This window comes from Calidris pugnax, unplaced genomic scaffold (genome assembly GCF_001431845.1).
Source record: "Calidris pugnax isolate Ruff unplaced genomic scaffold, ASM143184v1 scaffold56, whole genome shotgun sequence".
In the NCBI taxonomy this organism is placed as follows: domain Eukaryota; kingdom Metazoa; phylum Chordata; class Aves; order Charadriiformes; family Scolopacidae; genus Calidris; species Calidris pugnax.
Genome location: NW_015090839.1, coordinates 6028149 through 6048578, shown reverse-complemented (window position 1 = coordinate 6048578; position 20430 = coordinate 6028149). Strand labels below are relative to the sequence as shown.

The 20430-nt window shown below is 39.4% G+C and overlaps 2 protein-coding genes and 1 long non-coding RNA gene across 5 annotated transcripts in view; 2 read left to right on the top strand and 1 right to left on the bottom strand.

The window, feature by feature from the left end:
* The window catches only part of PNN (pinin, desmosome associated protein), a 10861-nt gene extending 8269 nt beyond the window's left edge, over window positions 1-2592 (top strand). For both annotated transcript variants that reach the window (XM_014941758.1, XM_014941757.1), the window contains exon 9: window positions 203-2592. In XM_014941758.1, the coding sequence (XP_014797244.1) occupies window positions 203-1491 (1289 nt within the window). In that variant the 3' untranslated portion in view covers window positions 1492-2592. The remainder of the gene's footprint in view (window positions 1-202) is intronic.
* LOC106887943 overlaps window positions 1-20430 on the bottom strand; it is a 27702-nt gene extending 7272 nt beyond the window's left edge. The window contains exons 1-3 of the long non-coding RNA XR_001412005.1: window positions 20141-20430; window positions 11035-11299; window positions 7232-7410 (exon numbers count right to left, since the gene is read on the bottom strand). This is a non-coding gene — a long non-coding RNA (uncharacterized LOC106887943). The remainder of the gene's footprint in view (window positions 1-7231; window positions 7411-11034; window positions 11300-20140) is intronic.
* The window catches only part of LOC106887941 (cTAGE family member 5-like), a 37208-nt gene continuing 26929 nt past the window's right edge, over window positions 10152-20430 (top strand). The window contains exons 1-6 of one of the 2 annotated variants that reach the window (XM_014941753.1): window positions 10152-10381; window positions 11874-12007; window positions 12671-12757; window positions 13104-14253; window positions 17915-18091; window positions 18219-18319. In XM_014941753.1, the coding sequence (XP_014797239.1) occupies window positions 10267-10381; window positions 11874-12007; window positions 12671-12757; window positions 13104-14253; window positions 17915-18091; window positions 18219-18319 (1764 nt within the window). In that variant the 5' untranslated portion in view covers window positions 10152-10266. Of the gene's footprint in view, window positions 10382-11873; window positions 12008-12670; window positions 12758-13103; window positions 14254-17914; window positions 18092-18218; window positions 18320-20054; window positions 20184-20430 lie in introns of those variants that run through there. The other variant, XM_014941755.1, reaches the window with a different exon arrangement.

The following is a 20430-nucleotide window of genomic DNA, read 5'->3' as shown; positions in this document are numbered from 1 at the left end:
AGCTATCCCCTTTGCTTTGTTTTCTTAAGGTTACTAGCAGTCTTTTTCATTATGCATGAATGGCTTGCTACTTCAGAATGAATAAGGATGCTGTATTTATCAGTTAAAACAATTTGATAACTTACTAGCTCATAGTTAAGGAGAAAATAGACTTCATTGTCTGTAGATTATCTGAGACTACTATTTGGTATTTATTCCCCAGCACTCTTTGAAAGCAGGCGAAATGAATTTGCAGAGCAGATTAACAAAATGGAGGCCAGGCCCAGAAGACAATCTGTGAAGGAAAAAGAACAGCAGGAGGTGCAGAATGAAGAAAAGAAGGAAGAACAGAACAAGGAGCAGGAAGAGGGTAAGGCGGCTCAGCAGGTGGAAGAGTTGGAGACAGGTAATCAGCACAATGATGTAGAAATGGAGGAGGTAGGGGAGGAAAAGGGAAAAATAGGTTCAGGGCATAGCGATGGAGAGAAAGAACAGGAAGAGGATGAACAGAAACATGAAATGGAGATTAAAGTAGAAGAGACTCCTGAGGTAAGGGAGAATGACAAGCAAGAGGATGGTCAGCATGAAGAGGTCACAGTGGTAAAAGAGGAAAGTGAAAATGTTCAGCCAGTGGATAATGAGCAGGATGTGGCTGAAATGAATGAGGCAGATAGTGTAGAACCTGTAGAAAACGAAAATGGCAAAGAAGCGGAACCAGAAACAGAGTCGGATGTTCAGCCAGAAAAAGTGAGTAATGTTCCTTCTCCCGAGAAGGAGAAAGGTACTAAAGCAGAAATTGAAGCTGAACCTGAAGAAAAACAGGAAAAGGCACCTGAAGCTCAGCCGGAACCTGTGGCCGAGGCTCTCTCTCAGCCACAGTCTGTGCCACTGCCACAGTCACCGCAGTTGTCTCAGGCCACTCAGGATACAGAGCCCCAGGCAGACAAGGATGAAAATGCTGTGGTGTCCGTAAAGGTGGTTGAGGCACAGACAGAGCAGAGTCAGGCACCAAGTGTAGAAATTAAGAATAAGACTAGGAGTAGAAGCAGGGGTAGGGCAGGGAACAAAACTGGTAAGAGTCATAGCCGTAGCAGCAGCAGCAGTAGTAGCAGTAGCACTTCGAGCAGTACCAGTAGTGGCAGTAGTTCCAGCACTGGCAGCAGTAGCAGTCGGAGTAGTTCCACCAGCAGCAGCACTACAAGTGGGACTACTAGCAGGGACACTAGCAGCAGTAGCTCTAGCACTAGTGAAAGTCGGAGTCGAAGCCGAGGAAGAGGGCATAACAGAGATAGAAAACGCAGGAGGAGCACGGACAGGAAGCGGAGGGATGCTTCAGGAGTAGACAGAAGTCACAAGTCCTCAAAAGGTGGGAGTAGAGATGCCAAAAGCTCAAAGGATAAAAGTTCAAGATCTGACAGAAAGAGGTCTATATCAGAAAGTAGTCGGTCAGGCAAGAGAACTTCACGGAGTGAAAGAGACCGTAAATCAGACAGGAAAGACAAAAGGCGTTAACAGAAGAGACCAAGCTTCCTTAGCCTAATCTTTGCAGCAGAAGATTATTTGAGTGAAAGGATTCCTTGTCAGGAGGAGGAGAAGGCTGCCTTAAGAATTGCATGCTGTAAAAAATCTTTTGGAAAAATGCAGACTGTTTACCAGGCATTCTTGTACTTTTTACATAATTTTGTAAAAGGTTACTTACCAAAATTGTGTGAAGTTCCTGAAAATGTAAAAATAAAAGATTAACACTCCTTTGCATCTTTTTTTAAATATCCTGTACTCATTAAGATACTCTGTATATTTTAATAGGTGAACCTTTAAGTAGGTGTGATCACTTCTTCTGTATCATACACTTTTTTTTTGTAGAAATAAATGTGCATTTTAAATAAATTGTTTGAGATGTCCTGTTGACAATTAAATTCCCCTTTTAGATCACACGTAGGGTGGCAATGTTTCAGGAAATGTAAAATTCTGATTTTTTTCCCTCTATTCTTTGCAAGAATGGGAATCTTAAGACCAGTAAAGGGAGTAATCTCTCCAGTGCTGGGTAGGAAAGGAAATTGATTTGGATCTATACCTTTTGCTTTCTTCTGTAATCACAAGCTCTTGCTCAACTCTATCTTCCAGTTTTATAAAACTTTCCTATCCGTAGGCAAGCAGTGATTAAATGGCAATGTTAACTCTGGCTGAGACAGTGGTATTCCAGACTGACTTGAGCTCTTATCTACCTTCTTCAGGTGCTTTGGTAGTATTTACATCTATGTTCTGGATACAGTTAATCTGTTTAATGATGTTCCTTGCTTTGGTGGCCAATGGAGGAAAGACTTCAGCTTGCTTCTCAACCAGGATTCTTTTTATTTTAGTTGCAGACTAATCTTTGATCCCTTCATACCACTAGGAATAATTACAGTGCAGTGTTGGAGTTACCTGGGACTACCTAATACTAATGTTGTGTGCGTGCAAGAATGCTTTCTGAATGTATTTAATACAACTTAAAGTGGTATGGTGTTATCTATGAAGGTGAATACTGTTTTTATATAATTTTGTATGGAAAACAATAACATCTGTCGCTCTGTTCTGTACATGTGCAAATAAATGTGGCTTTGTAGACTACTCTCTCGACGCCTGTGATGTTTTCTATAACACGGGTGTATTACCTTAGTCTTTCTACGTTTTAAAGCATGAATCTTAATTCCAGGTGGCTGTACCTTAGAAGCTCTATATCCAAAATTGTTCTTACTGCCTTTAATTAATGCCTATTAACTGAATATGAAACGCTGCTATAATCCATCTTGTCTCAGCAGGAAGAGAAATCTCATATATCATATGCCAAATCGCAGACCGGGAAGTCCTAGGAAGATTTCAAAATGGAAATGACATGTAAGCTTATTCTAGTGAATGAAATTCCATATATACCCCATTTTTCTGGAACACAGGGCAGACTTTTGCAGAGTTCTAGTTTTGGAGGGTGTCAGTTTTTGGATTTCTGCATTTGAACTCAGAGCAGTGGCAGAATTCTGTGTTCCAAAGTGCTGAATTTAGTGGCTTAAAGAAATGTGTCTAGCAAGGGATGAAGTGGAGCGTTCTTTCAGCAGAAATAGACACAGAGGGAATGGTCCTCCAGCATCCTCCTTCTCAACAAGTTCAATACTTTGTTCTGATTCTTCAGTCCCTTCCCCATTTCAATATCCTTTTTCCCTCTGCTTCTCTACACCTGAGAATCATTTCTAGTTCTTGTCAGTAGTCTCCAACCATGTTTCCTTCCCCTCAGAGGAATGTGGTGCTTTACTGTTGTTGTGTTAAAGGATAAAGGAATTTGGCAGCAAATGAACCCTGTTGTGTTCCAGCTTGTGCTCGGATACCAGAGGGGCTGGGGGCGGCTGGGCTTAGATCTGAGTGATACCCAATTCAGCACTCTAGGCCTGGTTGTGTTCAATGTATTGAACTGCCATGAATGGCCTATATGTGCTTTCGGTCTAGCTGTGTTCAGTGAAGTTCTATGACCAGATTTAAGGAGATTGGTCTCATCCAATGAGAACTCTGATGGCTCGATTAATGAATAGTGCAATGTATTGAAGCAACAGAAGCGCAGATTCTTTTTGGATGGCCGGTCATAATATGCTGTCTGCAAAGCACGTGCAAGTAACAGCATAAACCACCTCAAGTAATACAGTAGCCTGAAGCAACTCAATCTAGAGATTTCTAAGTTTCCTGGGGAAGCACTCAGTGTAGCCAAGTGTTTGAATCTCACCCAATAGGTGTCCCTATTGGGGGAAGGAGAGGCTCAGCCCCTCGACTGGTCCCAGAAGTCAGCAATGGTTCATGATGGTGTCTTCCTTAACACCCCTCCATTCTTAAGCCATTTTTATACTGTTATTTACCTTCCAGGTGGAGTTTGAGTGACTCCAGTCATACAAGTCTCAGTGTAAAATTTCCTCACTTTGTGTCAAAAGGTATAGACTAGTGAAGATCTAGAGCACAGACTCAGTGAGGGGTGGTCACACCTTGGAGGTGGGTAGCTTTTAGGATGGAGGTGTGTTATGGTGTTATAATGACACTATAATGAGCAAAGTTCAACCTAAGGGCATGATTTTTTACAAAAAATAAGGAACTGTTGGCTCAGGGTAACAAGTATGCAGCTTGTTGGTTTTCATAGCACTGTAAGTTCCCATTCCCTGCGCTGATGCCCAGAGTTTGGCTACGGTATCTCACACTGCCCCACTCTCCACACTGGGGTTTTTTCCCCACCTTAGAATCTGCTGACTCTAAGATTGCAGGTCATGCAGCCCAGGGAACTACGGTGGAATACATTCCCTGCCTATCAGCTGCACTCCACCCTGGAATTTTCTTCAACACTGTACCTTTTCTTAAAATGTGAATATAACTGTAGTTATTAAGTCACCTCCAGTAATTATTCTACAACTGTGCTTTTTTTTTTTTTTTAAGGACAAGCAAAAGTTCAAACGCCTTATTGAAGATGTTAAATACAGCATTTATCACAAGGAACAAAATTTATACTGAGTACTTGAGTAAACTTTACTGCTTCACGTCTCAACTAACTTCACATTTCAGATTGCCTTTGGAAGCCATTTACATTTTGTTGATTATATTTTTTTCCTTAACATTGAGTATTTTTAAAGTTTCTTATTTTGAGCTTAGTTGAGTGTTTCAGTGCTGTAGTGTATTTACAGGTTTTAATGGCTGATACTGCAGTCATTGTGCAAAGCTAGAGAAGTAGGTTGCTAGTCAGAAGCCACTGGTTTCAGAGGAGCAGAGTTGAGAAAAACAGCATGGTGGGTCCTGGTAAATTAAATAGGGGTTGGATTGTTTGTAATGTCTCAAGTTATATTACAGGCAGCAATGTGTTTTGACAAGGTGAAAATAAAGGGTGGTTTTTTTTAGTATGAAACTGGTGATGCATTTGATAGTTTAATGTTTGTTAGAAGAAACTTACTGCCATGGTTAAACTGTGCTGTTAATTAATAGCCTTGTTAAATCTAAGCAGCTCAATGCAACATAAATATCAGTGTGTGATAACTTCCTAAGAATGGAGTTTTCTAAAAGCTACAAATTCTAACCAATATTCCACTACAGAAATCATAGGAGATAGTGGTATACTATCAACACAATATTGCATGAAGATCTGTCTTTATAAAGCAGTAGTATTTTTAGTAATCATTATGATTGCCCTCAAGGTCCCATCCTCTTACCCTTAAACAATTTCAGAGCTGTGGATAGGGCTGAGACCATGGGTGCAATTTCCTTCCTCTGTTCGCAGTCAACTCTTTCAAATAGCTGGCAATTTCTAGACTGAATTTGATACAACAGCTTGGGATTTCTGAGATTTAAGTGCAGATAGCATAGGGGTAGGAAATGATTAAAACATTTTCTTATTTCCCTTCACTGTAGCAGTAAGTAGAGATCAAAGGAAAAATCTCTTACTATCGTGTTCTCTTTTCACTCAAGTAGTGTGGGAAGAAGAACGATCAAGAAGAGGAAAAATTAAGAGTGAAGTTGAGACGCTTTATGTGAGTGGGCAACATACCATGTATGCTGTCTGCCTGTCCGATGGAGTGCTGCCATCAGATGGCCCCTTCTGGCTTTAAGCATCACTTTATAAGGTGGTTGTTTGGGAATTTTTTTTGGTGCTTTTATATCATTTACTTGGTGCCTCTCCTTCAGTCCTGATGCACAGATAAACTGGAAGGCCCCAAGAATGTCTTTTTTCCATGATGCTTCACTCAGAGTCCTTGTCAGAGTAGATTTTTATGCAGATTGTTCATTAATTATAAGCTGAAACATGACTTTGCGTAAAAGGTACACCTCTTCAAATTCCTGCTAATTTACTTAAGGTGATGTCTTTGTGCTTAGAACTGCTTCATTGTATGTATTCAAAGGAACACTGAAAATAATTTTTTCTGCAGAAAGTAGGTATTGGTGAACTGAACGCACACAGCAAAAGTAATTTCCAAAACCAGAACATTTGCAAATAGGTTTCTAGAACATCTTTAGTTTATCAGGAAAGTAATGGGCTTGTGGTTAGGTCCCAGTTATAATTTTGAGATTCTGGTTCAGCTGCTGATTTTTTTAGCAATTACTGTGGTGCAACAGGACAAACCTATTCATTTTATGAATGTTCCAGACCTTTAAACTGAGTTTCACTGCTCAAAAAAGTATTTATCTGAGACTACTTGTATTTATGACAGGATGAAAAGTTGTGGCACTGGTGTATGAGTAATATACATAGATCTGTGTTTTGGAGGATATAATTTTGCTCTTTCAGAATATTTTTTTTTCCTTCATTTCAATTTTAGAGCAAACCTGTGTTTTACCACAAACCTTTTTCAGGCAATTGTTATTAAGTGTCAGTGTTCTATTATATGTCAAAATGTGAGGCATTCAAAGCTTGAAAATGTATTATCAAGAGTCAAAGTAATATGTTACAAGTTCTATGATTTTCTAGAAATGCACTGTTAGTTGTCACGCTTGGAACCATTTTTGTAATAGGGAAGCAATAATGGCTTTTTCTTGTTATTTGTTATTCTGGCTAAGAAAGTTGCTTTAAATCTGGATTATGAACAACTGTTACCTGTTTAGATTTGTCTAACTGGAAGAGTGAATTTGTGTTCCTTTTCTTCCTTTGATATATTAATTTTAAAAAGACGTTTGTTTTTTAAAAATAATGTAAAAAATAGTGTAAAAATTGATCTGTATTTTCATCCAAACATCCCAGGTCAAGAGAACTTTATTTTTAAGTGCCTTTGACATGGACTATATTCTTCCATGTATTAGTGCAGTATTCTACACTGTGAACCCCTACATTCTGTATGGAGCTTTTTGGTGCTAATCATAAATATATAACCAAAACTGTATGTACTGTTGTTGTTATAAAGTAAGTGTTGACTTTTATGGACTTAGGAGAACTTTTACCAACTTATGATTTGCTTTGGGTTCTTGACTGTTATAGCAGATACTGAATCGTCTGGGAAATGCAACATCTCTTGTACTTACACAAAATCACGTCTTAAAAGAGCCATCCAATGTGCCAGCTACTCAGTTTATTTATATTACAGCATTAATTCTGAGTCGATCCTTCTGTGAATTTTAATAAATCATAAGGGATCTCTGCATTTCTAGCTCAGTAGTTAAAATTACTAAGATGTCACTGCAAATAAGTTAATAGTATTATCCTAATGAAAGCTGTCAGAAATAGATCCTACTCTTTCATTAGCATTGCATGGATAAGAGTACTCACATTTGTAGCTTCAGTTCTGCAGAACAGAAATTAACTGAAGTCTCACTCTGCTATAAAGCTTTAAACTTTGTCCTTTGGAAGCCAGCTATGATGAATTCCATGAATCTTTATCTTTGACTTTAGTTCAAAGGTGATTAGAAGTTATGTTTGTATAACATCTGCACGTATAGGATTTACACCTAGAAGAAAAGAATATTTGATATAAATATGACTTATTGAAGTTACTGGAGGAACAAATAACACAGACCAGCAGTCAGAGCAGTGCTCATCAGCCTTTTAACAGCTTCAGACCTAGAAGAATCATTGTTGAGACTAAACTACACAATGAGCAGTGTCCAGAACAACTTGAAAATTGCAAACGTAGATTAAACTGAGTAGCTAGAATGAGCTGCAACATTTTATGTCCATGTAAAGATTTAGAATTATTTTGGGTATCCATATGAAACTGAAGTCAGAGCCATTTTCAGGGCTATTTTGACAAATACAGTAACAATATGCAGATCTCAAGGTGTGAGTCTGGTCATTTGACCTCACACACAAACTTGTTGAAGTACATAATTTTAGGTGTCAAAATACCTGGCTTTTCCATTTTTAGGTGAATCAGCTCCACTTTGCCAGGCTCAAAAAGGGACTGTTAACTTTTCTAGATCCATTATTGGATTTTGTGTCATCTCCATGGTTGTTGTGCAACATTATGAAATACTCTTTTGACCAGTTGTTAAATTGGTGGGATAAAATTTTTGTCTTTTTTTTTTTTTCATCATGCAACACTTAGTCTATAGAGTAAGTTCCTCCAATATAAATTTCTCGTGTCTTCCTTTTCACTCATCTGTCCTAATCTGTAGAAACTTGGGAATAGAAAGAAAAAGAAAGAAGAAAAAAAAAAAGCCTGTCCTATTTTTCTTCTCACCAGGTTTCTTTGCATTTGTCACATTTTAGCTGCTTGGTATTCCATTTCTCCCCTTTCACTTCCCAGAGGATCACAGGGAAGGTCACCAATTACTAACCCTCTAAGCAATACAAGATCCAAGGGAGTGAAGGGGAGAGACTGCTGATGCTGGGGATGGGGCTGTGCTAAATGTAGTCAGGAGCGAGTGGGGGCAGCTGATCTCTGGTATAATTTTCCCCGGTGCACAGGACAGCTCAACGGGGCATTACCCAACAGCAGAGGCAGCTGGTGTCCCGGGTCATAGGATAGGTCCGTCTGACTACCAGGTCATGTGGCAAAGGAAGGGGCCAAAGTGTTAGATTGCAACTGGAGGGGCATGTCATCTACTGTGATTTTTTTGTTTGCAGGACACTGCTGGTTAATGTGACCCTGGCTCATTTTGTGCCCTCTCTCGCAACCTCTGGTAGATGATCTGTTTGCTGGCTCGGTAGATCGGGGTAGGCACCAGTAGACCAGCAGGTTTGAGTTGTGGAGGAGGTGGAAGGGGGAACTATGCTGCAAACAGGGTACAGTTTAGGTTTGTGGAAAGAGAAAGCAGAGCGAATTCTGCGTGAGTCACACTCAGGACTGAAGGAGGGGCAGGTGTACTAGGAAGCAAATATCAGGTTGGGAAGGAATGCAGGTTCTTGAGTCACTATCAAGAAGAGCGAGAGGAGAGGCTACACCGTTGTTAGATTGCAACTGGAGGGGCATGTCATCTACTGTGATTTTTTTGTTTGCAGGACACTGCTGGTTAATGTGACCCTGGCTCATTTTGTGCCCTCTCTCGCAACCTCTGGTAGATGATCTGTTTGCTGGCTCGGTAGATCGGGGTAGGCACCAGTAGACCAGCAGGTTTGAGTTGTGGAGGAGGTGGAAGGGGGAACTATGCTGCAAACAGGGTACAGTTTAGGTTTGTGGAAAGAGAAAGCAGACTGAATTCTGCGTGAGTCACACTTGGGACTGAAGGAGGGGCAGGTCTACTAGGAAGCAAATATCAGGTTGGGAAGGAATGCAGGTTCTTGAGTCACTATCAAGAAGAGCAAGAGGAGAGGCTACCCCACGCAAGAGACTGGGAACCAAAAGGTGAAGCCCCTTTTGTAGGTAAATTAGACATACTGTGTTGAGGTGACCAGGGAAGTGCAGGACAACGACGTGAAGCCTTTGAGGCAAAGCTGACTTCTAATGAAAACCACTCTGCAAGATTTCATTGATAGCACAACATCATACCGATATCACTAGTGTACGACTCCCTCATAATTACTACTTTAATGCATAACCTGTCTTTATTTATTACTTCAGCATTATTTAGAACTCCATACTGGGTAACAGGTTGCTAAGAAACAGGGAGTTCCTTAAAAAGCATGACATATCACCTGCTTAGCTTTGGTATATTGCTCTGTGACACATGATGTAGAGATAGCATGTGGATTTTCTAGTTGTCTTAACAGCCTGAAAACTGCCAAGCACCTTTAAAAGACTTTGGAGTTGAGTTAGTATTCCCCAGGCGGAAGGATTGTACTTAGCACGTAGTGCATGAGAAAACTCCAAAAATTTCTGTTCTGAGTTCCCAATGACCCCGTATAAATAATCTAAAACACATCAGTGCACACAAAATATAGTTTATCATCCAAAAAAGCTAGAAAATTGTCAGCAGCTATATTAGCAATCATGCAAATCAATGTAAGCCTAAAACTGATAGTCCACCTTAAAATCAGATGGAAGATGTATATTAAAAGTGCATTCATAATCCAGAAAAAATCCTAATACAGCTCTTGTTGCATTTCCCCTAACACAATCTGCCACAAACCCAGTACAAAAGAGCCTGATAGAGGCTAAATTCTGATGTGACCAGAACTAGTTTCTTTGTATTCAAAACATCAGTGTAGCTTTCAGAACATAGTTAATTATTAAACCTATGCGTATAATCAGGACACCTGACTTTGCAGATTGTGAGCTGGTTAGCATAGTGTACTTCTGTTTAAGCAGATGAGAGAAGGAAAACAGGTTCATAAGTTTATTTGCAATGTTTTGTTGTGTAAAGAAAAATAATGTAGAATATTCTTGCTAACCGCACAGTTTCAGCGCGTTCTAGATTTAATCTAAAATGTCAAGGTTCTTGGACCAGAGAATTTTGTTCTTAGTAATTTCATTTTTAACAAGTCTGCAGAGTACAAAGGTGCTTTCGGAATGGAAGAAGTGTGGTGATCGGGAATGTGAGAGTAAGTAAAAAAGTTTTTTTTCTGTCAACAGGAGTCTATGGTGTATGTGCAGCTATTACGAACTATGTCAAAAATAGCAATGAAACAGACTGAAAATGAGTAGCCGTAGAAAATGTTTGTTGTAAGTATACTAAGTTTATAAGCAATCGGCTTAAACATTTCCAACAAAAAGAGGAAAAAAATACTTGCCGGATTGCGTTGTGTAAGTATGGAAAGATCAAGGTTCAGTAAAAATGCTCTTGAATAGCTGGTTTTCCTAGGATTTCCTCAAAATGGGCAGTATAAAGTAGCTTTAAAGTATTTTTAACTCATTCTTTACAGGTACAAAATATTTTTTTAAAAAAATCGAATAAAACTGGTAGGCTATAAACTGAGAAAAAAGACTGTGTATCTTGTGTTTACAGTACATTCACAGCCCGTTCTGCAAAATTCTTATTTTTTCTACTGTAAGGAAACTGGTTGGGTTTTTTGTAATCCTTCTCACAAAAGACACTGTTAATATACCCTCTGCACTTATATTTTTCTTTAACATGAAGGAAGAGCAGTAACTAGTTATGGAGTTCTTGGGGAGTAAACAGCTCTGCAGGAGGCAGAGCCACTGAATCACAACTGGGTAGCGATAAATAATGCCCCGTTTTTTATCCATTGATTACCGTTGTGAAACCTGTCGTAATCATATGTAGTTGAAGTTGTTTCGAAGCTCTCTCCGTTGCTTTGGCAGCCTTAATTATTGCACTTTCAGTGGGGGTAGCTCATCCTGAAGTAGAAGAGACCTTAGATTTCCTTTGCTGATGTATCTTTATTTTCCTGTGGAGCCACAGTGACTTCAGCAGGTTCTGGATGCACAGAGATGTCTGTCTTTGTGGAACAGCATGTGGACAGGGCTCCAACCTGACCAGAGTACATCAGGAGTGGTTTCTGTGGGGAGACAAGGGCAGAAAACAAAAATAATTTAAAGTCATTCAAACTGAATTGGAAACGGGTTTTGACAATGTATTTAAGGTTTATATTGCTTAAACTTAACTATTTTGTCATAAGATAGATGTCTCCAAAATAGAGGACAAAATCCCTGATATAATTGCTAGATTTAACTTGGAATTTCTAAAATATACAATTATAAATATGCCTGGGAAATATTTTTAGTTGTTTAGATCTGGCTTTTGTAGTTGAACTTGCTAATTCTCCACACACACTTCAGCATTGAAAGCTTCCCTGAATAAGGACTGGAAAATGCTCGTATAGGACAAGAGCTTTTCTCCACGTGTCTGCAGTAAATGGGAAAGAAAACAGGATAGCGCTGCTTTTTGCATTAGTTGCTCTCCACTTGACGATATAAATGGATTAGTATCATAATAAACCACATATTGATGTATTAACAAACATTTTAATTTATTATTATTTATATATATCAGACTTCTTCAGTAACCTATCTGACTTCAGATGAAATGGCTGCAATATTTACTTGTTTCTTTCTTTCCACATACTATTCCAGCGGCAATGAGCAGAGTTCAAGCCACTACAGACTTCTTAGGGCCTGATTGCCGGTATCTTAACTTCAAAACGGGGGAAGAGATAATGGTATACTCCAAACTTTCAAGGAAAAATGAAAATTTGTGGACAGGAAGTGTAAGTACTTCAATCTGAAAGACTTTCCCCGTAAATAATTTGGATGGTATCATAATAGTGTAACAACTGCAGTCTGCTTGCTTCTAGGGACCTTCCATCTCTTTTGTAATATTAACCAGTCAATAGGATTTGGGAGATGGATCATTAGTGCTATCTCTACACAGAAAGGGAAAATCAAATCTTGGCAAAGATCACTCATGGAGAAACAAAGTCAAGAAAAAGAACAGAAAGAGGAGCCTACAGAGGATGGCAGCAAGGACAGGCAGCCTGGGAGAATACAGAGAAATTGTCCGAGCAGCCAGGGATCAGGTTAGGAAAGCTAAAGCCATGATAGAATTAAATCTGGCTGGGGACATCAAGGGCAGCAAGAAAAACTTCGATAGGTAAGTTGGTCACAAAAGGAAGGCTAGGGAAAGTGTGGGCCCACTCCAGAAGGAAACAGGAGACCTGGTCACTTGGGACTCGGACAAGGCTGAGGTACTCAACAACTTTTTTGCTTCGGTCTTCACCGGCAAGGGCTCTAACCACACCATCCAAGTCTCAGAAGGCAAAGGCAGGGACTGGGAGAATGAGGAACCACCCACTGTAGGAGAAGACCAAGTTCAAGACCATCTAAGGAACCTGAAGTTTAAATGCTCTCATTCCTTTTATATTTTTTTACAGAAAGGAAAGGATTTTGGATATTTCCCAAAAGATGCTGTGAAGGTTGAGGAAGTTTTTATTACAGAAGAAGTTGAAGTGCTCACCAAGGTAAACCAACATCAGCACATTTTCCAGTGTACTTCACAGCAATTGAAAAATCTAATATCCAGTTAGAAATTCAAGTGTGGATGCATATTTTATTTCAGATCATTTAAAACATGGGGCGGTTTTTTTCATTATTGCTCCATTTGCATGTTTATTGTCCTCTAAAATAATTTTTATCTAATAAATGATATAGAAGCATTAGGAATAATATAATTACAGTCCTTTGTGTAGAGTTATGCACACGTCTAACTACACAAAAAGAAAGAGAATAAAGGTGTATTGTTGTGCTACACAGAGCTATAGAAAATTACACATGAAAGCATTATAAAAGTTAATATTGTTCTTTTAGGAAACTGATTTCCTTTGTCTTCACGGAGATAAGTACACTTTTGAAAATGAAGATAGCGCATTACATGATCACAACAAAGACAGTGAATATTCATCACCTGACGCAGAATCAAAGCTGCATGAAAATGAACTCTTAAAACATGCAAGAGACTCCATGCAAAAGGAAGAAAGAGTTGAATCAATTTCCGAAAATGATTCCATGGAATGTCACACTCAGGAGGAGTCTGCAAGTGACAAGTTGGTTAGAAAAAATGAGAACAGAAGAGGTGACGCTGAAGACCCAGAAATGCAAAACAATGTCCCACCGGAACCTGTTCCAACTCAGTCTAGTTGGATTGCAGGATGGTTCAGCACTGGAAGTAACAACAACGAAGAGCCCTTAGAAGCCATTACTGAATCTTTAGAAGAAAATACATACCGAGGCAGAAAAATAGCGGTAACTGCTGAAAATGACTTACAGGAGCCAAATGATAAGGAAGAACAAGAACCCCCATCATCTGCCTGGTTTCAAGGTGGACTGACGGACTTTCTGTATTTTGGTGAAGAGAAGGCGGATGTTGGTTTGGCATTGGAAAAAAATGATACACAAATCCATGATGTTTCTGATATGCCAGGACATTCCAATAATGAACAGGAAACAGCAGTTACAGAGTTACTGACAGAAGAAGAAAAGACCGAAAGCCAAGAATCCACATCAAATTGGTTTAATTTGGGTTTAAGTAATGTTCTTAATTTTGGCCATGCTGAGAAGGATGTAATTCCTATGGAAGACCAGCCAAGCAGAGAAACAGAGAATGAAGCAAATAAGAATGAAGAAGTGCAGACTTTAGACCACAGAGGATCACACATAGATGAAGAATCAAAGGAGACAGTTAAAGCAGTGACAGATGAAGAGATTTATGCACAAGAAATAATAGATTCAAACAGCAACATGCCCAATCCGGAAGAGATACCAGCAAGTGTGCGTACTCTGAATGATACCAAAAGCACCTCAAATAGCATAGAATCATCTTTTGATATACTAACACATGACAAAGAGAAGGCAACTGAACCTTGTTCAGAACAAGACTTGGTCTCAGAAAGCCAACTGCTGAAAAACACTGAAGATAAAAAGAGAAATGAGGAGTCGGAGAGCAAACATGGCCAGTCAGGTTGGTATGCAAATATCTATAATAGCTTTATTAATTATAATATGGACACATATGATAATCAACAGGGACATGAATCAATTGCATCAGATCAGATTTCTTCTTCTCCTAGCCTACCTCAGACTTGTGATCCCTCAGATACAAAAAATACAGAAGAAAAGCCTGACATATCTGAAGAACAGAGCCATTTCTTCTCTTTTAGTCATTTTTCAGACATACTGAAGTTTCGGAGTTCAACAGCCAAAGAAGAGCAAGTGCAGAATTTGCAAGATAATGTGCTTTTTAGTGAAGAAACCTCTCAAACTGAAAACAATGATGAAATATTACAAGGAACTAATAACAGAGCAATGAAAGTACAAGCAAATCAGAGAGTTAGTGAGGAGTCTGAAGAAGATGAGGGTGCAATCCAAGAAAGCAATCTGTTTTCCTCACCAGCTGTGCAAAATAATGAACGCAGTAATGAAAAAGCAAAACGTTTTGTCAAATTAGTTGACAATAGTGATGCTTCCCAGATTTTATCTGTCGAAACACTAGTACAACCTGAAGTATCTCAAAGACAGTATGTACCCTTATTTAGCCATTCCAGTGCTGAAGAACGTGTTTCTAAGAGTAGTGAAAGTCAGGAACTACCGGGAACTGCAGATAATCATCCGGGCATCGGGAAGACCCCTTGTGACAGTGAGCCAAGTCTTACTCTGGAAATATCTAAGAGAGGAAAAAAACTCAAAAGCTGTGATACAGAACAAAATTCAGCATTGAAAAAACAGTTCAGAATGGATGGTGATGTAAAAGAGAAAATTCACAAACTAGAGAATAAAAACAACCCACTGTTTTTTTATGAAAACATCAAAGATTTCAGTCAGGATATTTTTAATGATGAACAGGATCAGAAATCTGAGGAGTCACAAGAATTGACTCCAGGCCAACCTTCCTCTCCTCACCCTTCATCTAGTGGCTTCAGTTTAACAGGTGCCAAAACTTCAGAAGAATCTGGCCACTTGGAAGGCATATGGAGTTTCAGGATGGAAGGTAAAAACTGCTTGCTGAGAACAGTACAGCTAAGCTTCCCTGAGGAAAAAGGTCTCAGTATGAGCCTTGATAAAATACTATGGTTAAACCTAACAAATCAGATAAAAGTAATGCAGATACCTCCAAAGAGAATGATCTTTCTTTTCAGCTGGCAGTGCAAAGTAACAAACAGGGCAGTGGAGGAAAAAAACAAACAAAATCTACCAGATTAGTAAAAAATAAGAAAATACTTGATGATCTTGCTGACAGCTTGTCAGGAGAGAAGCTGCAAACTGAACAAACTTCTATGAATGTGCAATGTCATCAGAAAGGTGAAGCAGAAATAACACTGGAAGATTCATGTTCCAAACATGAGCTTCTGGTACCAGAGAATGGATCAGAGGACAGTCTCAATCCAGATCTTAGAAAGAAATATAAAAATCACATGTGATACAAAGAAAAGATTATTCTGTATCATCAGAGTTAGGCCCATCAATTCAAGCTGTTATGACAGTGCAAGATACAAAAATATAGAAAATGAATCTGAGTTTTGGAAGGCAACATCAAACACGACTTCAAAAGGCACAGTAATAGCAAAGTCTTCAGCTGAATACAAGTCCAAAAAAAATTTGCAAAGAAAACTTAGTGATAACAAAAGCAACAGAGCAATCATGTGATATCAGTCTGATTGAATGCAAACTTTTACTCTAGCAGCCCTCTAAAACAGAAGACAATTTTTAAAGAAAGAAAAAAAAAATATAAAAAAACATTACAGTTAGTGTCTCCTAAAACGCCCGAACTAGAAAGCCAGACTGGTATTAAAAAACCCAGATTGAATAAATCCCGCCAACCTGGGATTACTGAAAAACCTGGTTTATAAAGTATACGTTGAAAAATAAGATACTGCTGTAACTGAAAGGATGCAAATTAATTGCTTCTACTAAAACAAGATAGGAGAGGGAAAGAACAAAAGAACCTGGTAATCAGAGAGAGTCAAAGTCCAGAAATATAAATAATTAAAATTATATTCTAACGTAAATGGTTCCAGGCAGTATTTTTATCAAACCATCAGGGTTCTATGCAAATATATTTAGTAAAACTAACAATTAGGCCTGTAGAAGTAAGTCTGAGGATACACGTTTTGTCAAAAAAACCCCAAATGAAAATAGGGATGACACTAGGACTAGCAGAATTAAATACTGCACAGAAGAATGAAATAGAGTTAAGAGAAAAGGAATCTGAACAAGAAGAAGATACTACTAAATCTGTAGAAGGTGCAGAAAATGATGAAATCAATTTATAAATCACGCAAGATAAATTTGAGGAAGGACACCTCATCATTTTAGAAAAAATACTGCTGCAGAATCCAATGAAAACAAGGAAATTGACAAAATCCTAATAGGGCAGGCAGCATTCATGTCCCCAAACCCAAGCAAAACCAGGCAAATATTTTGTGATAAACATGCAGATTTACCAAACCCATTGATTACATTCCAACAACTTTACTGAACATCAAAACAAAATGTTAAGCAAGCCTTAGAGCATCTCTGTGAGGGAAGAAAACTGATGCACCTGCACCAGCAATTCAAAAAGATTCATCATGAAATCACAGCTGGCTCATGTAAAAACAGTGTTACGCAGAAGAAACAAGTAATTGCATCTGCACAATTTTGTCACTGGGCAGGAAAAATGTATGGAAAAAAAAAAAAAAGAAATGTTCTTCTAGAGGTGCCAGAGCTTTTGTCTGCTGTAACAGTTCAGTGTGCAGCCCTAACTGCAGCTAACCTCACTAATGCTTCACTAACAGTGATTTAGCAAGAATAAAATATGCTTTGTTTGAGGAAAAAAGATACAACAGAGACAACACTGTCTCCTTCTGGTGATTTAAAATCAAGAGGTAGCGAGCCTAACTCACAGTAGTTGGTGACTGATCTTTGGTATTGGTATTGGATTTATGATAATGGTAACAGTTTAAGAGGCAGTTACTCTTTCTGGCTTTTGACTATTGGATTATTTGTGATGTGTATCTTTGGCCAGTACTAGTTTGAATCACAGAATTGAAAAATTAATCAATTTGTAAATTTGGGGTTTTTTCTATGTGGGTAAGCAAGGTGTGAGGTTTTTTGAAAGCTGTATTTTATCAGCTTCAGGAAATTGATTCCAGGTTACTGAGAGTGAGGCAGCGAGGTGCCTTCAGTCATACTTCTGTATGAACATGCCTGTGGTTTCTTGTATTTCACAGTGAAGTTTGTTATCTTGTGGGAAGTCGTTAATCTTTAATCCTACATGGCATATTTAATTGTTCTTTTTGTAAAGCTTTTCCCACTTCTATTTGGATATATTATAAGAGCAAGCTCTGCAAATCCTGAACAGGGAATCTATAGGCTAATTATCAAAAGCGTATTTTTTCCTGAACATTGATTTTAACTACTTTACTGCAACACCAGTTTTGCTTAAATCTCTATCCTCCAAACTCTGAGACCATTATTTGAACGAGTATTTCTTAAATCATAAATCTACAGCACATTTTTACTCTAATGCAGCACTCTAGAGTTTGGCTTGAAGTTGAGGAAAATAAAAATATCAAAATATCTGTAGAGGTTAATAGCTGAATCCTCTGAAAATAAACATGATTTCCCTTCACAATTATTTCTAGGAGTAGGCAGTAGAAGAAAGCTACTAGAAAAAACACGAGAGAAGGAACTTGACATGAATGCAGCTGTAGACAGCGAACGTGGCAGTGACCAACATTCAAAAGCAACAGTGATTCCTTCAGTGAATTCTGAAGTGACTTCTATCTCAGATGCCATCCAGAACTATGTTCCAAGTAATGGTAAGTGTTGAGTTTCTTAATTTTAAGGAAAATAAATTTAAAATATTAAAAAAAACTTACTTGGAATTATATTGAGTTGCCAATTGCAATGTAAAATCTTTTTTTTTTTCCTTCATGAACAAACCAGAAGGAGGTTGGATGTATCAGATATTCCTGTGCTTGAATGCCCTTGAGATCCGGGAATCAATAAAATCTGTATTTTCAGCAGTGAAGAGCATTATCACAAAGGTAAGAATTCTTTATATGATATAGTGTTGACATTAGTGCAAAATTAAGCCAGTTACTGGTTATGGTGTGCAATGAAACTCTTAAAAAAAAAAGAAAGAAAGAAAAAAATATCCTTTTAACAAAACCCTCTGCGGTCCCCTTACTTCTGGGGGTATCTGATGCTAAATGAGATAGAGACGGAACAAGAAAATGTCAGGTTAGCTGCTGTTCACCTGCCTCTGTTGTTTGCACTGTGGAATCTGATGAACTTAGTGTAGTGGTGGTTTGGTTTTTTTTTACAGCACAGCCAGAAAACACCTCAGTGATCAAAAATATCAGCATTTGGGGTTTTGTTTTTTTTTTTTTTAAATTCATAGCTCACTCTAGTTCCCATGCCAGTACTGATTAAATTTGCTTGGCCTTAGAAAGCTTAGATTAGGATAAATAAAACAAACAGAATACTTCCATTGTTTTTAAAAGTAATTTCAAAGCCTTGATTCACAAAGATTGCCATAGTTCATAATTGCATTAAAAATACTTTTTTAAGCAAATATATAAAATACAAAATGGGAGTACGACTGCTATAGGGATGTCTTAAATATCAAAATGTAGGGACAGAGTACAGGTGGAGCTTACTGGACTTAACTGCACCAGAAACAATGTGGCCAGAGGAATGTGAGAAAAGATAGACAGTGTTGCACTGTACCCTCTAAGCAGAAGAATAATATCAGGTAAAGTGGTATATGGTAAACTTAATAATTTTGGTATTTTGGTTTAGCTTTGTTTAGATTGGGTAACCAAAGTTTAAGAACCACATACATCTGTTCCTGATTTCCAGGGTACTTACACAGATTCTGCCTAAATTGCAGTTTTGTTTTTTTCACGATCTCTTAGGTAGTACCAGTACATGTTAAAAAAAAAAAAAAAAGAAAGAAAAAAAACATCAAAAACTGAGTCCTGGTGAATAAGAATCTGCTGCTGTGTGGCATGGGTGCTACTGTCTCTAACATCTTCCCTCACATTCTCCCTGTACTTGGCACTGGTGAGGCCCCACCCTGAATGCTGTGACCAGTTTTGGTCCCCTCACTACAAAAAAGACATTGAGGTTCTGGAGCGTGTCCAGGGGCCCTTCTCTGGACATTCACTGCCCTTAATGAAGCTGGGGAGGTGTTTGGAGCACAAGTCTTATGATGAGCATCTGAGGCAGCCGGAGTTGTTTAGGCTGGAGAAAAGGAGGCTGAGGGGAGGCCTTATTACCTTATTGCTCTCTACAACTACCTGACAGGAGGTTGTAGTGACGTAGGGGTCAGTCTCTTCTTCCCAAATAACGGGCAAGAGGACAAGAGGAAACAGCCTCAAGTTGAGACAGGGGAGGTTTAGATTAGATATTTGGAAAAATTTTTACACTGAAAGGGTTATTAAGCATTGGAAAAGGCTGTCGAGGGAAGTGGTGGAATTGCCATCCCTGGAGGTATTTAAAAGACGGGTAGACGTGGTGCTGAGGGACATGGTTTAGTTTTTGTCAGTGTTAGGCTGACGGTTGGACTCGATGATCTGAAAGATCCCTTCCAACCTAGATGACTGTGTGTGTGTGTACCAACAGGCCCAGTACGATCAACTTTTAACAAACGTAGCAGAAGTAGTCTAGTTTAAACCATGTCGAAGTACTCCCCGCGCGTCCCGCCGGGGCACCGACCCAAGGCCTTGCGCAAGGTCCACCTGCCGCCCTCCCCGCCCCCGCCGGGCAAATGTCCGCCCCGCCTGCCCGTCAGGGAACCCCGGGCGCTGGAGCCTGGCCCTGCCCCAGCGATCCAGCCCGGACGGTTTTATTTTTGTAAAGACCTTCGCAGGGGCACGGATGGAGGCGGGAGACGTCGACGGGCAGGTGAGTTTCCCTGAGGGCGACTTTGAGGAGGAACAGGAGCAGGTTTTGGGGCCGGCGGGGCCACGTCAGTACCGGAGGCCGGCGGCGGGCGTACGCTGAGGCGATCCGTCGGTCCTCCCCGCCTCTCTCTCTCTCTCTGGGGGGAGAGGGCCCCGGGGACCTGCGGCTCCAGCCGGCCCGATGCCCCCCAGGCTGGGAGGGCGAGGAGAGGGCAGCCTGAGGCGTCCCGGCTCTGGGCTGAAGCGCC